Consider the following 14390-nt stretch of genomic DNA (forward strand, 5'->3'; position numbering starts at 1 on the left):
TTCAAAATCCTCCCTTATTGTGTACGCTCGTCCGGGCACAGTACCTAACTGGAGTCTGGAGGAGGGTCATAGGGGGAGGAGCCAGTGCACACCACCTGATCGGAAAAAGCTTTACTTTTTGTGCCCTGTCTCCTGCGGAGCCGCTATTCCCCATGGTCCTTTCAGGAACCCCAGCATCCACTACGGACTCCGAGAAATAGATTTATCGGTAAGTAAAATCTTATTTTTCCCTACTTTCCTTTCAAATTGTTTCTCTTGGGGATAAGATGTACCGGAGGATATAAACATCTGCCTTGGTCCCCCAAAATGTTTGTTTGGCTCCTAAGTGTACAGCCTGTATATCACGCGGTGATGTAACTTTTTGGGTGCCCAAGGTTGTATTACTCAATTTGTATCATCCAGGACATGAAAATCTAGAATTTTCCATTGTCCTTTAAAAAAATAAAAAATAAATAAATAACACATTATGCTTCCATTTGCAAATGTTTTATTAGGTAAAGTGCCATGTTTCCTTACAGCCAGAGATACATTTTACATTTTAATTGTCCCGCCGGGGGCTATCTAATTAGCCCCGATAAGCGAAGCAGAATCCGGATGAAAACGGGGCTGTTTCACACGAAAACACATAGGTTTCACTGAACCTGTGTGTTTTCGGGAGACATTTTTTTTTTTTTTTTTTTACAGGCGATCCATCTGGATAGCCTGTAAAAAAAATATCGGTGAAACATCGGAAAAAATGCCCGAAAACGGCAGTTTTTCAGACCCGATGTTTTAACGGGGATAATTGGATATCCCCCTTAGAATGCTGGAGTGATGTGAATACTAAATATATTTATTCAAAATAAAAGGTAAATCACCAGACTGCCTGTGAAACGCGTAGCACAAGTAACATTGTAAGATTTTATTTATTTTATGCTTTGTTTTTACTTTTCAGCCATATGTTTTATGTTCAGTATATTATCCTAAACATATATTTACATTCTGTATACTACAAGACATATTTCTCCAGGATACTAAGATGTTGTTATTGTAACAATTAATAATAAATTATATATTTTCAAAAATTTCACTCTGGCTTAGACATTACCTTAATTCACAAACGTTAAAACCCAGCCAATAGAGTGACTTAAGATACCGCTGGATCAGAGCTGGGGACAACCCCTTCTTCTCTAACTCATCTTTGAAGGCTTTGGGAAGCCTTCTCTCCTAGGTGCAGACACTAAGGTACTCTCCCAGTTGGGGCACCAGTATCTACCTTGTCTGTCTTCTTCAAATGAGAAGAAATGAGCAATGGACATTCTTGAAGTTGGCGGGAAGGATTTTGATTGTACTGTAGTAACATAAACATCCTATATTACTGTGTTTTTCTCAATTTCCATTTTTTTCTTTTTGCATAAATGTCAAGTTTGGCAATCTAATACAAACCTTCATCTTTATTCGTAACATTTTCTTGACCAAAAAATAAAGACAGGGGTCTCCTTTTTGAAGGCCATAAGTGGCCAAACTACTTCTTCTTGTCTCATGAGCCTTGATTTGTGCAGGAGAACCTAAATTTTCACCAAAGGGCATGGATTTGCTGCGCAAAATGGGCAGCAGAAGTTTATTCCAGTTTTCACCATGCCGACATCCAGGATGTCGGCACTGATGATATTTTAACATGTTCAGAATGTTGGCAATGTCTTTTGCAGGTAAGCCTTATCCTCACCCCGATGGTGACATTTTCACTATGTTGACATTTTCCAGGTGTCAACATTCTGAACAGTGACCGTCGACAATAATACTGTTCTAAGGTGGCTTGGGTTGGTCTGTTGGACTGTGTCTTTTTACGGATAGTTCTGCTCCTCTGCAAACCTGGGGACAATTCAAGCTTATGGAGGGGTCTCCAGAGAGCGGGCCAATGTTTTTATTTGTTACTTAATGTTAGAAATGTATTGATTGTGGTTTTGGTCTCCATGTCGGTAGATGTCCCAAAATCGAAACCAGCAGTGGGTCAGGGTACTATACCTAGTCAGAGATGTGGAGCTCAATCAAAGAGCGTCTGATCTATGGGGGATATGTAGTAGGTTCTAAGATGAAGGAGCCTGCGTGATTTCTGTGAATTCTCAGCTAAATTTAAAACGCCAATCAGTTATAAGGCAAAATCAGCCTTATAATTGAATGCCGCTTTAAATTGAGCATCAAACTTACCAAAATCTTGCGGGTTCCTTCCTCTTAGAACCTATTACGTAACTCCCTCTGGTCTTCCAGGAGCTGCTTAACTTGGCCCCCAAGCACCAAACCAGCAGATATCCGATTTATTTTTGTACGTTTTTACTTGACATTTGGATCATTACTTAAAATAAAACATTATTTATTATACTATTATGACGCCCACATCATCTCTCCTTTACAAATAGGATACGTTCTGCAATTTTCAAAACCAAGGGTGAGAGAGAAAGTGCCAACCAATCAGCTTCTGTCATTTTACAAACTGCATTTGAAAAATGACCGTTATGAGCCGATTGGTTGGTACTTTATCTCTCTCTACATCATCTCTCTCCAAAGCTTAATACATCCCGCCCCTAAATATGGGCACGGTTGCTAAACAAGTTTACCCAATGGCTCATCCGTATAATAGTCAACCTACAAGAAACAAGACGGATACCTTGTTTTATTCTGAAGGCAGGTTGCATTTATTTGTGATACAAACTTTATAGCAAAGAGAAAAAAAATGCATTTCAAAAAAATTCCACTCATGTAATGAAAATATCCGACAGCCTGGCAGGAAGCGTCCTCTACTTCCTGCATACAGCGTCTCGTCTCTGTCAGCGTGCTCCACCTAGGGAAGAGATGACAATGCACTTCCCATGATCCGTGGGCCGAGTTTGGGACGCAGCAGCTTACTGCCATGTGCATTCCCCTCCCCCCCACCACCTACGCACGCTCCCAAACATCCTGCCATTAATTTGCCAAACGCTCCAACTAGTAAACAAGAATAACGATTGAGGGGGTTGCAGAATGAGACATCCAGGCAGTCTATAGTCACAACAAACGTCCCACTCACTCTGGGGGATCAGTCTTTTCCCCTTGTAAACGGAAGGATGACAGATCACCTTAATATAACCTCCGTGTGTTCCTGTTGAGTCCTTTCGTTCCGTATTAACAGGCTAAAAATGGCATTCCGCTCCTGCGGTAGGCGCTCTGCGAATAGAAACAGAGACAATCTGTAAAGAATTATCAGCCTTTAAACATGGGAAAAAGCAACGTAAGGACAGCTGAAAGTTCTTTTCCTGCTGTGTAGATGATTCAGGCTGCAAACTGGTTGCTTTTCTGTACTGCTGACATTTCTGAGGACAGTGAACCCTGCCCATTAAAAAAAGCAGGATTCTATATGTGGTTTGCAAGTGGTTTGTGTCCCGGGGGAGAAATAATAGGCTAGCTACCGCTGTTTTGATTCTGCCCTATCAGAGACCAATCAGGCTGGTAAAATGCTACCACAGGTGGCAACCGTAATCGTGGCTTCCCATAAAATGACTTGATTTGCTATAGAACATTACTGGGAAGATGATTTGAGGCAGCAGATACTAATTTGTGACAAGGGTAAATTATTATATGCAGAACCGAAACCTTTATTAAACCTTTCAAACTTCAGAGATATCAGTCAATCTGTCTCCCTAAAGAATCGTTCCACCTACACATATTTACTCTATACCCAGGGCTGGACCGGGCCACAGGGTCAATTCCCGGTGTGCCCTACCTCCCCCTCTAGGGATCAGGTTCTAGACTGTGCACTTGAATTACGCATTATACTTGTTACCTTATACTGTGCAGAACGGTATGCGGTTAACATACCGCCCGTCGGGATTCCAGCTGTCTCAATACTGACGCGGGGAACCTGACGGGGGTACTATATATACTATATAGTAGGTGATTCCTCTTCTATAGGTGTGCACGACACTCATAGAGGGAGAATAGAATCTTTGGCTTCGTTGCGTTCGCCTCCCTGTCGGCATTCTAGCGCCCGGGATACCGATGCCGGTTTACTGATATTGGGCATCCCGTGCGGTGGGATCACATACCGATCCCCACAGGACTATGGTGTATTTTCTACAGTGTATTGCTGTTATTAGTCTGGTACATTATCAAGGATGCACCAGCAGTATATACTATATATATCAAGGGGCCTAGCCCATGCACTCTCTCAATGTTAGGCAAACCAATGTGGCGGCTGGCCACACCCCCTCTGGAGACTGGCCACTCCCCTAAACAAAGGCCCGTACCACTGCAGTCCCCTGGTGGGCCCTTAATGCCCCACCCAGTCCGACACTGTGTATGCCATTGCAGAAAGGATAACTCAGTCAAAATATTCTACAACAGTTTTATCATGTACAGTATTTTCTTCTACAACATTTTAAAACCTCCAACACCAAGCAGAATGCAAGCTTTTCGCACAAGAGTGATAGATTTATACTTGGTCGCTTACGTTAAATTAAATATTTGTGAAAGTCTTCACGTTATTCTATGTAGCCTATGGTGCGGTTGGATTGGAGTGCCAATGTGGTGCAAACTCCAGATGCTACTGATTTATATAATGACGGACAGTGGTAAGAGTTTGGTGCACATTGCATATTATGAGACTGAGAAAACAGACCTATTCCACTTGTACCATGGTATAATTGCTGTGTAGTTACCATGTAGCAACCTAGGAGTGGCAACACAACAATACTTCACCATGCTGCTAGGGGTGACTCAGGGGATTTAGGATAAGTGACCATAATTCAGTGTAATAGACTGAAAACTCCTACACTACAGTGAGCACACATTGGGACGTGTACTTTACAGTGTTACATGATAGAAATCAGCATCCAAATATACATCAGATTATTTCCAGAGAAGAGTGAGCTGTTAGGGCTACTGAGCTTGTCATTCTAGATTATGTAATGTGTCAGATCTCTGATGTGAGCAGGGACAGGAGGCAAGTGGTAAGGGCGCGTACGCACTACGCGGTATCAGCCAGTTCAAAACTATATCGTCTAGTGTGTACAGACGATATATGACGGGTCGTCTGCGACATCGCACATCCCAGGTCCGACGGGCGATATTGCAAATGAAGGCCATGCTGATGAATGCAGCATGGCCACTCCTGTCGCACCAAACATTGGCAAGTGTATATGCAGGCTGTGATGGTGGAAAGAGCATGGTCCTTCAGCAGCACAGCACAGTGATGTGAGCAGGGGAATGAGGTACCGTCGCTCCAGACATCTGCAATTGTGTATGCACTTGTTGATGCCGGGGTCCCGTTCCAAGTGATGTCGCATCCTGTGGCCATCGTTCTAATGTGTACACACCCTAAGTTACACACAGGCTGTGATGGTGGAAGGAGCAGGGTCCTCTAGCAGCACAGAGCAGTGACGTGAGCAGGGAAAGGAGGCAAGTGTTAAGTCACACACAGGCTCTGATGGTGGAAGGAGCAGGGTCGTCCAGCAGCACAGAGCAGTTATGTGAGCAGGGAAAGGAGGCAAGTGTTAAGTCACACACAGGCTCTGATGGTGGAAGGAGCAGGGTCCTCCAGCAGCACAGAACAGTGACGGGAACAGGGATAGGAGGCAAGTGGTAAGTCACACACAGGCTCTGATGGTGGAAGGAGCAGGGTCCTCCAGCAGCACAGAGTAGTGACGTGAGCAGGGAAAGGAGGCATGTGGTCAGTCACACACAGGTTCTGATGGTGGAAGGAGCAGGGTCCTCTAGCAGCACAGAGCAGTGGCAGGAGGCAACTAGTAACAGTCTATGATAGCGGAAGGAGCAGGGTCCTCCAGCAGCACAGAGCAGTGAAGTGAACAGAGATAGGAGGCAAGTGGTAAGTCACATACAGGCTTTAATGGTGGAAGGAGCAGGGTCCTCCAGCAGCACAGAGCAGTGATGTGAGCAGGGATAGGAGGCAAGTGGTAAGTCACACACAAGCTCTGATGGTGGAAGGATCAGGGTCCTCCAGCAGCACAGAGCAGTGACGTGAGCAGGGAAAGGAGGCAAGTGGTCAGTCACACACAGGTTCTGATGGTGGAAGGAGCAGGGTCCTCCAGCAGCACAGAACAGTGACTGGAGGCAAGTGGTAACAGTCTATGATAGCGGAAGGAGCAGGGTCCTCCAGCAGCACAGAGCAGTTATGTGAGCAGGGAAAGGAGGCAAGTGGTCAGTCACACACAGGCTCTGATGGTGGAAGGAGCAGGGTCCTCTAGCAGCACAGAGCAGTGACGTGAGCAGGGAAAGGAGGCAAGTGGTCAGTCACACACAGGTTCTGATGTAGGAAGGAGCAGGGTCCTCCAGCAGCACAGAACAGTGACTGGAGGCAAGTGGTAACAGTCTATGATAGCGGAAGGAGCAGGGTCCTCCAGCAGCACAGAGCAGTTATGTGAGCAGGGAAAGGAGGCAAGTAATCAGTCACACACAGGCTCTGATGGTGGAAGGAGCAGGGTCCTCTAGCAGCACAGAGCAGTGACGTGAGCAGGGAAAGGAGGCATGTGGTCAGTCACACACAAGCTCTGATGGTGGAAGGAGCAGGGTTCTCCAGCAGCACAGAACAGTGATGTGAGCAGGGATAGGAGGCAAGTGGTAAGTCACCATGGACTCAAGCCAAGGATTGGTTTAGATTATAGGAATAGCATGATGCACTGTAAAAAAGTTATTTTTCATACAGTTATCATATTCTTTAAATTCAAGTTAGCTGATTTTGTGTAGGATACATCATTTGCTCAAAACAATCTGTTTCCAGCCCTACCTTTAAGCAAGAGGATTAAATGTTTGGCAACCTTTTCCCTAGCAAGATTATGGCACTTTGGGCTGCTAACCAAACAGGCGGTGATGGCTCCCTCTCTCTCAGTGTATTGGGTTTATATAAACACCATTATCCTGCCTCTAATGGTTCATTCTTCAACCACACAATCCTGATCCCATTCCTTCTATTTCTGAGGAGGTCAAATAAAATCTACAAATCTGATTTCCGCTCAAACTACTCCGATTCTCTTCTCCCTTTCTACATGGAAAACAACATTTTGTAAGTTGTAAGACCATCACGTAGATTAAAGCAATTAAATAAGCTTGATTTTAAAATAAAAGTTTCATCAAATCAACTGTAGTCGGGATAAAAGAAAACAGGACACTAATTAAAACACGGGTACAACCACATTTGTGTAGAAGCATCTGCCAAAAGTAAGCAATGCATTCCTCAGACACTTTTTATAATAACCAGCAGGTGGAGCTGCTGCCATGCTATCTATGGAGCAATCTATTGCCTGATGAAGGGCCACTAGACAACATTTGCAACACTGACGCCTATAGGTTAAGAGAAGTTACTGCACTCTATTAAACCTCTATGCCGAAGAGGAGTAAACCTGCCAATGTAGTATAATAATGCATTGTTATATCACAGAGAGTCATAATAATAAGACACGTTCTTTGTAAGAGCCTTGTATTACTGTATATTGAGGCGAGTTACACAGATTTAAGCAGCTGGTAACAGAAACTGGACATATTGCTATTCACAGTCATGTGAGACTGTTTGCCGAGTACTCAGCTTTATTTTAAATAAATAATAATTGGTCAATAGTTCATGTATCTACCTTGTTACTCCTAGTAGGAATTATGGGCTGTACACACATGGATGCCCTTAGGTGTAGTCACACCTCCTTTTTTTTTCCTTATGTGGGTGGATCCCTCCACCCCCACAGAGGATGCATGGCTCGCTATCGCCATCTATCTTGATATTGCTACTAACTGCCCTCTCTCTCTCTCTCTCTCTCTCTCTCTCTCTATATATACATATATATATATATAAATCAAATGCTGCTAAGAATGTTGTCATCATGTAGAAATATAAAGTTGCATGAACTCTGACCCCTCCCACCAGAGCTGGTGATGCATAGGACATGGTGATGGAGACTAAGGGGCAACATGTACTAAGCAGTGATAAAAGTGGTGAAGTGAGCCAGTAGAGAAGTTGCCCATGGCAACCAATCAGCTGCTCTGTATACTTTCATAGTATGCATATTTTCTCTTACGTCCTAGAGGATGCTGGGGACTCCGTAAGGACCATGGGGATAGACGGGCTCCGCAGGAGACATGGGCACTTTAAGAAAGACTTTAGGTATGGGTGTGCACTGGCTCCTCCCTCTATGCCCCTCCTCCAGACCTCAGTTTACTACTGTGCCCAGAGGAGACTGGGTGCTGTTCAGTGAGCTCTCCTGAGTTTGCTGATAGAAAGTATATTTGTTAGGTTTTTTATTTTCAGGGAGCTCTGCTGGCAACAGACTCCCTGCATCGAGGGACTGAGGGGAGAGAAGCAGACCTACTTCTGTGAGTTTCAAGGCTCTGCTTCTTAGGCTACTGGACACCATTAGCTCCAGAGGGATCGGTACGCAGGTCTCACCCTCGCCGTCCGTCCCAGAGCCGCGCCGCCGTCCTCCTCGCAGAGCCGGAAGATAGAAGCCGGGTGAGTATGAGAAGTAAGAAGACTTCAGAGGCGGCAGAAGACTTCAGATCTTCACTGAGGTAACGCACAGCAGTAAAGCTGTGCGCCATTGCTCCCACACAGCACACACAGGCAGACACTGTAAGGGTGCAGGGCGCAGGGGGGGCGCCCTGGGCAGCAATAAACCTCGTTTTCTGGCAAAAGTATATATATATACAGCTGGGCACTGTATATATAAAGAGCCCCAGCCAGGTTTTTTACATATTTGAGCGGGACAGAAGCCCGCCGCTGAGGGGGCGGGGCTTCTTCCTCAGCACTCACCAGCGCCATTTTCTCCACAGCACAGCGCTGAGAGGAAGCTCCCCGGACTCTCCCCTGCTTATCCACGGTGAAAGAGGGTTTTAAAGAAGGGTAGGGGGCACATATTTGGCGCAATATACAGATTACAGCGCTATCTAGGTAAACATATTTTGTTTTTTCCTGGGTCATATAGCGCTGGGTGTGTGCTGGCATACTCTCTCTCTGTCTCTCCATAGGGCCTTGTGTGGGAACTGTCTTTAGATAAGAGGATTCCCTGAGTGTGTGGTGTGTCGGTACGCGTGTGTCGACATGTCTGAGGTAGAAGGCTTTCCGGGGGAGGAGGAGGAGGAGGAGAAAATGAATGTGGTGTCTCCGTCGACAACGCAGACACCTGACTGGATGGATATGTGGAAGGTTTTAAGTGCTAATGTAAATTTATTGCACAAAAGATTAGACAAAGCTGAGGCTAGGGAACAGCCAGGGAATCAACCCATGTCTGTCTCTATGTCACAGGGACCTTCGGGGTCTCAAAAGCGCCCACTATCCCAAATAGTAGACACAGATAACGACACGGATTCTGACTCCAGTGTCGACTACGATGATGCAAAGTTACAGCCAAAATTGGCTAAATGTATTCGATATATGATTATTGCAATAAAAGATGTTTTGCATATCACAGAGGAACCCCCTGTCCCTGACACGAGGGTACACATGTATAAGGAAAAGAAACCTGAAGTAACCTTTCCTCCCTCACATGAGCTGAACGAGTTATGTAAAAAAGCTTGGGAATCTCCAGACAAAAAACTGCAGATTCCCAAAAGGATTCTTATGGCGTATCCTTTCCCGCCAACGGACAGGATACGGTGGGAATCCTCCCCTAGGGTGGACAAAGCGTTGACACGCTTATCCAAGAAGGTAGGGCTGCCATCCCAGGATACGTCTACCCTCAGGGATCCTGCTGATCGCAAGCAGGAGGTTACCTTGAAGTCCATTTACACGCATTCGGGTACCTTACTCAGACCGGCTATTGCGTCGGCCTGGGACAGATACCATATCAGCGGAAATTGAAACCCTGGATAAGGATAACATCTTATTGACCCTAGGACATATAAAAGATGCTGTCTTATATATGAGGGATGCTCAAAGAGACATTGGTCTATTGGGTTCTAGAATCAACGCTATGTCGATTTCTGCTAGACGAGTCCAATGGACCCGGCAATGGACAGGTGATGCCGACTCAAAGAGGCATATGGAGGTTTTACCTTACAGGGGTGAGGAATTGTTTGGGGAAGGTCTCTCGGACCTGGTCTCCACAGCTACAGCTGGTAAATCCAATTTTTTGCCTTATATTCCCTCACAGCCTAAGAAAGCGCCACATTATCAGATGCAGTCCTTTCGGTCACAGAGAAAAAAGAAACTACGAGGTGCGTCCTTTCTTGCCAGAGGTAAAGGCAGAGGAAAGAAGCTGCACAACACAGCTAGTTCCCAGGAACAGAAGTCCTCCCCGGCCTCTACAAAACCCACCGCATGACGCTGGGGTTCCGATACGGGAGTCCGCCCCAGTGGGGGCACGTCTTCGACTTTTCAGCCACATCTGGGTTCACTCACAGGTGGATCCCTGGGCAGTAGAAATTGTTTCTCAGGATTACAAGCTGGAATTCGAAGAGGTGCCTCCTCGCCGGTTTTTCAAATCGGCCCTGCCAGCTTCTCCCTCAGAAAGGGAGTTAGTGTTAAATGCAATTCACAAATTGTATCTTCAACAGGTGGTGGTCAAGGTTCCCCTACTGCAACAAGGGAGGGGATATTACTCAACCCTGTTTGTAGTCCCGAAACCGGACGGTTCGGTCAGACCCATTTTAAATTTAAAATCCCTGAACCTATATTTGAAAAGGTTCAAGTTCAAGATGGAATCACTCAGAGCGGTCATCGCCAGCCTGGAAGGGGGGGATTTTATGATATCCCTAGACATAAAGGATGCATACCTTCATGTTCCAATATATCCACCTCATCAGGCGTACCTGAGATTTGCGGTACAGGATTGTCATTACCAATTTCAGACGTTGCCGTTTGGGCTTTCCACAGCCCCGAGGATTTTCATCAAGGTAATGGCGGAAATGATGGTGCTCCTGCGCAAGCAGGGGGTCACAATTATCCCGTACTTGGACGATCTCCTCATAAAAGTGAGATCAAGAGAGCAGTTGCTGAGCAGCGTGTCACTTTCACTGAGAGTGTTACAGCAACACGGCTGGATTCTCAATATCCTGAAGTCGCAGCTGGTTCCTACGACTCGTCTGACCTTCTTGGGCATGATTCTGGATACGGACCAGAAAAGGGTTTATCTTCCAACGGAAAAGGCTCAAGAACTCATGACTCTGGTCAGGAACCTATTGAAACCAAAACAGGTGTCAGTGCATCACTGCACTCGAGTCCTGGGAAAGATGGTGGCATCTTACGAGGCCATTCCGTTCGGCAGGTTTCATGCGAGGACCTTCCAATGGGACCTACTGGACAAGTGGTCCGGGTCACATCTTCAGATTCATCGGTTGATCACACTGTCCCCCAGGGCCAGGGTATCTCTCCTATGGGGGCTGCAGATTGCTCACCTTCTAGAGGGCCGCAGGTTCGGCATTCAGCACTGGGTTCTGGTGACCACGGACTCGAGCCTCCAAGGTTGGGGAGCAGTCACACAAGGAAGAAACTTCCAGGGTCTTTGGTCAAGTCAAGAAACTTGTCTTCCCATCAACGTCCTGGAGCTGAGGGACATATACAACGCCCTTCGTCAAGCGGAGACCTGCTTCGCGACTTACCAGTTCTGATCCAGTCAGACAACATCACCGCAGTGGCTCATGTAAACTGCCAGGGCGGCACAAGGAGCAAAGTGGCAATGGCGGAAGCCACCAAGATTCTTTGCTGGGCGGAAAACTCATGTAAGCGCACTGTCAGCAGTGTTCATTCCGGGAGTGGACAACTGGGAAGCAGACTTCCTCAGCAGACACGACCTGCATCCAGGAGAGTGGGGACTTCATCAGGAAGTCTTCGCACAGATTGCAAGTCAGTGGGGACTGCCCCAGATAAACATGATGGCGTCCCGCCTCAACAAAAAGTTGCAGAGCTATTGCGCCAAGTCAAGAGACCCTCAGGCGGTAACTGTGGACGCCCTAGTGACACCGTGGGTGTTCCAGTCGGTCTATGTGTTTCCTCCTCTTCCTCTCATCCCAAAGGTGTTGAGAATAATAAGAAAAAGAGGAGTACAGACAATTCTCATTGTTCCAGATTGGCCACGAAGGGCCTGGTATCCGGATCTGCAGGAGATGCTCACAGAAGATCCGTGGCCTCTTCCTCTAAGACAGGACCTGTTGCAACAGGGGCCCTGTCTGTTCCAAGACTTACCGCGGCTGCATTTGACGGCATGGCGGTTGAACGCCGGATCCTAGCGGAAAAGGGCATTCCGGATGAGGTCATTCCTACTCTGATAAAGGCTAGGAAGGACGTGACAGCTAAACATTATCACCGTATATGGCGAAAATATGTTTCTTGGTGTGAGGCCAGGAATGCTCCTACGGAAGAATTCCATCTGGGCCGTTTCCTTCACTTCCTACAGACTGGAGTGAATTTGGGCCTAAAATTAGGCTCCATTAAGGTTTAGATTTCGGCCTTATGCATTTTCTTTCAAAAAGATTTGGCTTCTCTCCCAGAAGTACAGACTTTTGTGAAGGGAGTGCTGCATATTCAGCCTCCTTTTGTACCTCCGGTGGCGCCTTGGGACCTTAACGTGGTGTTGAGTTTCCTTAAGTCGCACTGGTTTGAACCACTTAAAACGGTGGAGTTAAAATATCTCACTTGGAAGGTGGTCATGTTGTTAGCCTTGGCTTTGGCTAGGCGAGTGTCGGAATTGGCGGCTTTGTCTCATAAAAGCCCCTATCTAGTTTTCCATATGGATAGAGTGGAATTGCGGACCCGTCCTCAATTTTTGCCTAATGTGGTGTCATCTTTTCATATGAACCAACCTATTGTGGTGCCTGTGGCTACACGAGACTTGGAGGATTCCGAGTCCCTTGATGTGGTCAGGGCTTTGAAAATTTACGTGGCCAGAACGGCTAGAGTCAGAAAAACAGAAGCACTGTTTGTCCTGTATGCAGCCAACAAGGTTGGCGCTCCTGCTTCAAAGCAGACTATTGCTCGCTGGATCTGTAACACGATTCAGCAGGCACATGCGACGGCTGGATTGCCGTTACCAAAAACGGTCAAGGCCCATTCCACTAGGAAGGTGGGCTCGTCTTGGGCGGCTGCCCAAGGGGTCTCGGCACTACAGCTGTGCCGAGCTGCTACTTGGTCGGGTTCAAACACCTTTGCAAAGTTCTATAAGTTTGATACCCTGGCTGAGGAGGACCTCCTGTTTGCTCAATCAGTGCTGCAGAGTCATCCGCACTCTCCCGCGCGTTTGGGAGCTTTGGTATAATCCCCATGGTCAACGGAGTCCCCAGCATCCTCTAGGACGTAAGAGAAAATAAGATTTTAATCCTACCGGTAAATCTTTTTCTCGTAGTCCGTAGAGGATGCTGGGCGCCCGTCCCAAGTGCGGACTACTTCTGCAAGACTTGTATATAGTTTTGCTTACATAAGGGTTATGTTATAGTTTTCATCGGTCTCCGACTGATGCTATGTTGTTTTTTCATACTGTTAACTGGTTAGTTTATCACAAGTTATACGGTGTGATTGGTGTGGCTGGTATGAATCTTGCCCTTGGTTTAACAAAAATCCTTTCCTCGTACTGTCCGTCTCCTCTGGGCAGTTTCTCTAACTGAGGTCTGGAGGAGGAGCATAGAGGGAGGAGCCAGTGCACACCCATACCTAAAGTCTTTCTTAAAGTGCCCATGTCTCCTGCGGAGCCAGTCTATCCCCATGGTCCTTACGGAGTCCCCAGCATCCTCTACGGACTACGAGAAAAAGATTAACCGGTAGGTTTAAAATCTTATTATAAATGTTACGTCAATGCTGGTTGGTTGCCATGGGCAACTTCTCCACTGGCTCATTTCTCCACTTTTATCACTGCTTAATATATTGCCCACTTAGGGGTCTATTCATGAAGCAGTGAAAAGTCTGGAGAAGTGAGCCTGTAGAGAAATTTCCCATGGCAACCAATCAGCTGCTTTATAGATGGCGCTTTGTACATGTTACGTAAACACTGATTGGTTGCCATGGGCAACTTCTCCACTGTCTCACTTCTCCACACTTTTCACTGCTTCGTGAATAGATCCTCACAGTGAGGGACGGGGGTACTAAAGGTGGGGAGATAGTGTTGGAGGGAGGGAGAGCGTGGGCAGGGCAAGAGGAGAGATGGAGGTAAAGAGGAGGTGGGCGTGGCAGAGACAGAAAGAAAAAAAAGCCAGACAAGGCAGGAATTACAGCTAGCAATGCAGACAAATGCTTGCACTTCTGAGAAAAGAATTATACTGTAGAACTAATGTTGATTACTGACAGTCAGTGTGTGTGTGTGTGTGTGTGTGTGTGTGTGTGTGTGTGTGTGTGTGTGTGTGTGTGTGTATCTATCCAGCGCTGAAGCTGGAGATAGCATTGGCTTGTGCTCACATACCAAGTAAAGCTAATTTCAGATCCACTGACTCAACAGTCACAGCAGAAGATGCGT

The 14390-nt window shown here is 46.4% G+C and overlaps 1 protein-coding gene across 4 annotated transcripts in view; it reads right to left on the reverse strand.

The window, feature by feature from the left end:
- Nucleotides 1-2645: 2645 nt before the first annotated feature.
- The window catches only part of SUPT3H (SPT3 homolog, SAGA and STAGA complex component), a 476044-nt gene continuing 464299 nt past the window's right edge, over nucleotides 2646-14390 (reverse strand). For all 4 annotated transcript variants that reach the window (XM_063915212.1, XM_063915210.1, XM_063915213.1 and 1 more), the window contains one exon: nucleotides 2646-3180. Coding sequence is in view for 1 of the 4 variants with exons in the window: in XM_063915213.1 (XP_063771283.1) it covers nucleotides 3139-3180 (42 nt within the window). In the remaining 3 variants the exon portion in view is untranslated. The remainder of the gene's footprint in view (nucleotides 3181-14390) is intronic.

The sequence above is a fragment of the Pseudophryne corroboree genome, chromosome 4 (assembly GCF_028390025.1).
Source record: "Pseudophryne corroboree isolate aPseCor3 chromosome 4, aPseCor3.hap2, whole genome shotgun sequence".
Lineage (NCBI taxonomy): Eukaryota > Metazoa > Chordata > Amphibia > Anura > Myobatrachidae > Pseudophryne > Pseudophryne corroboree.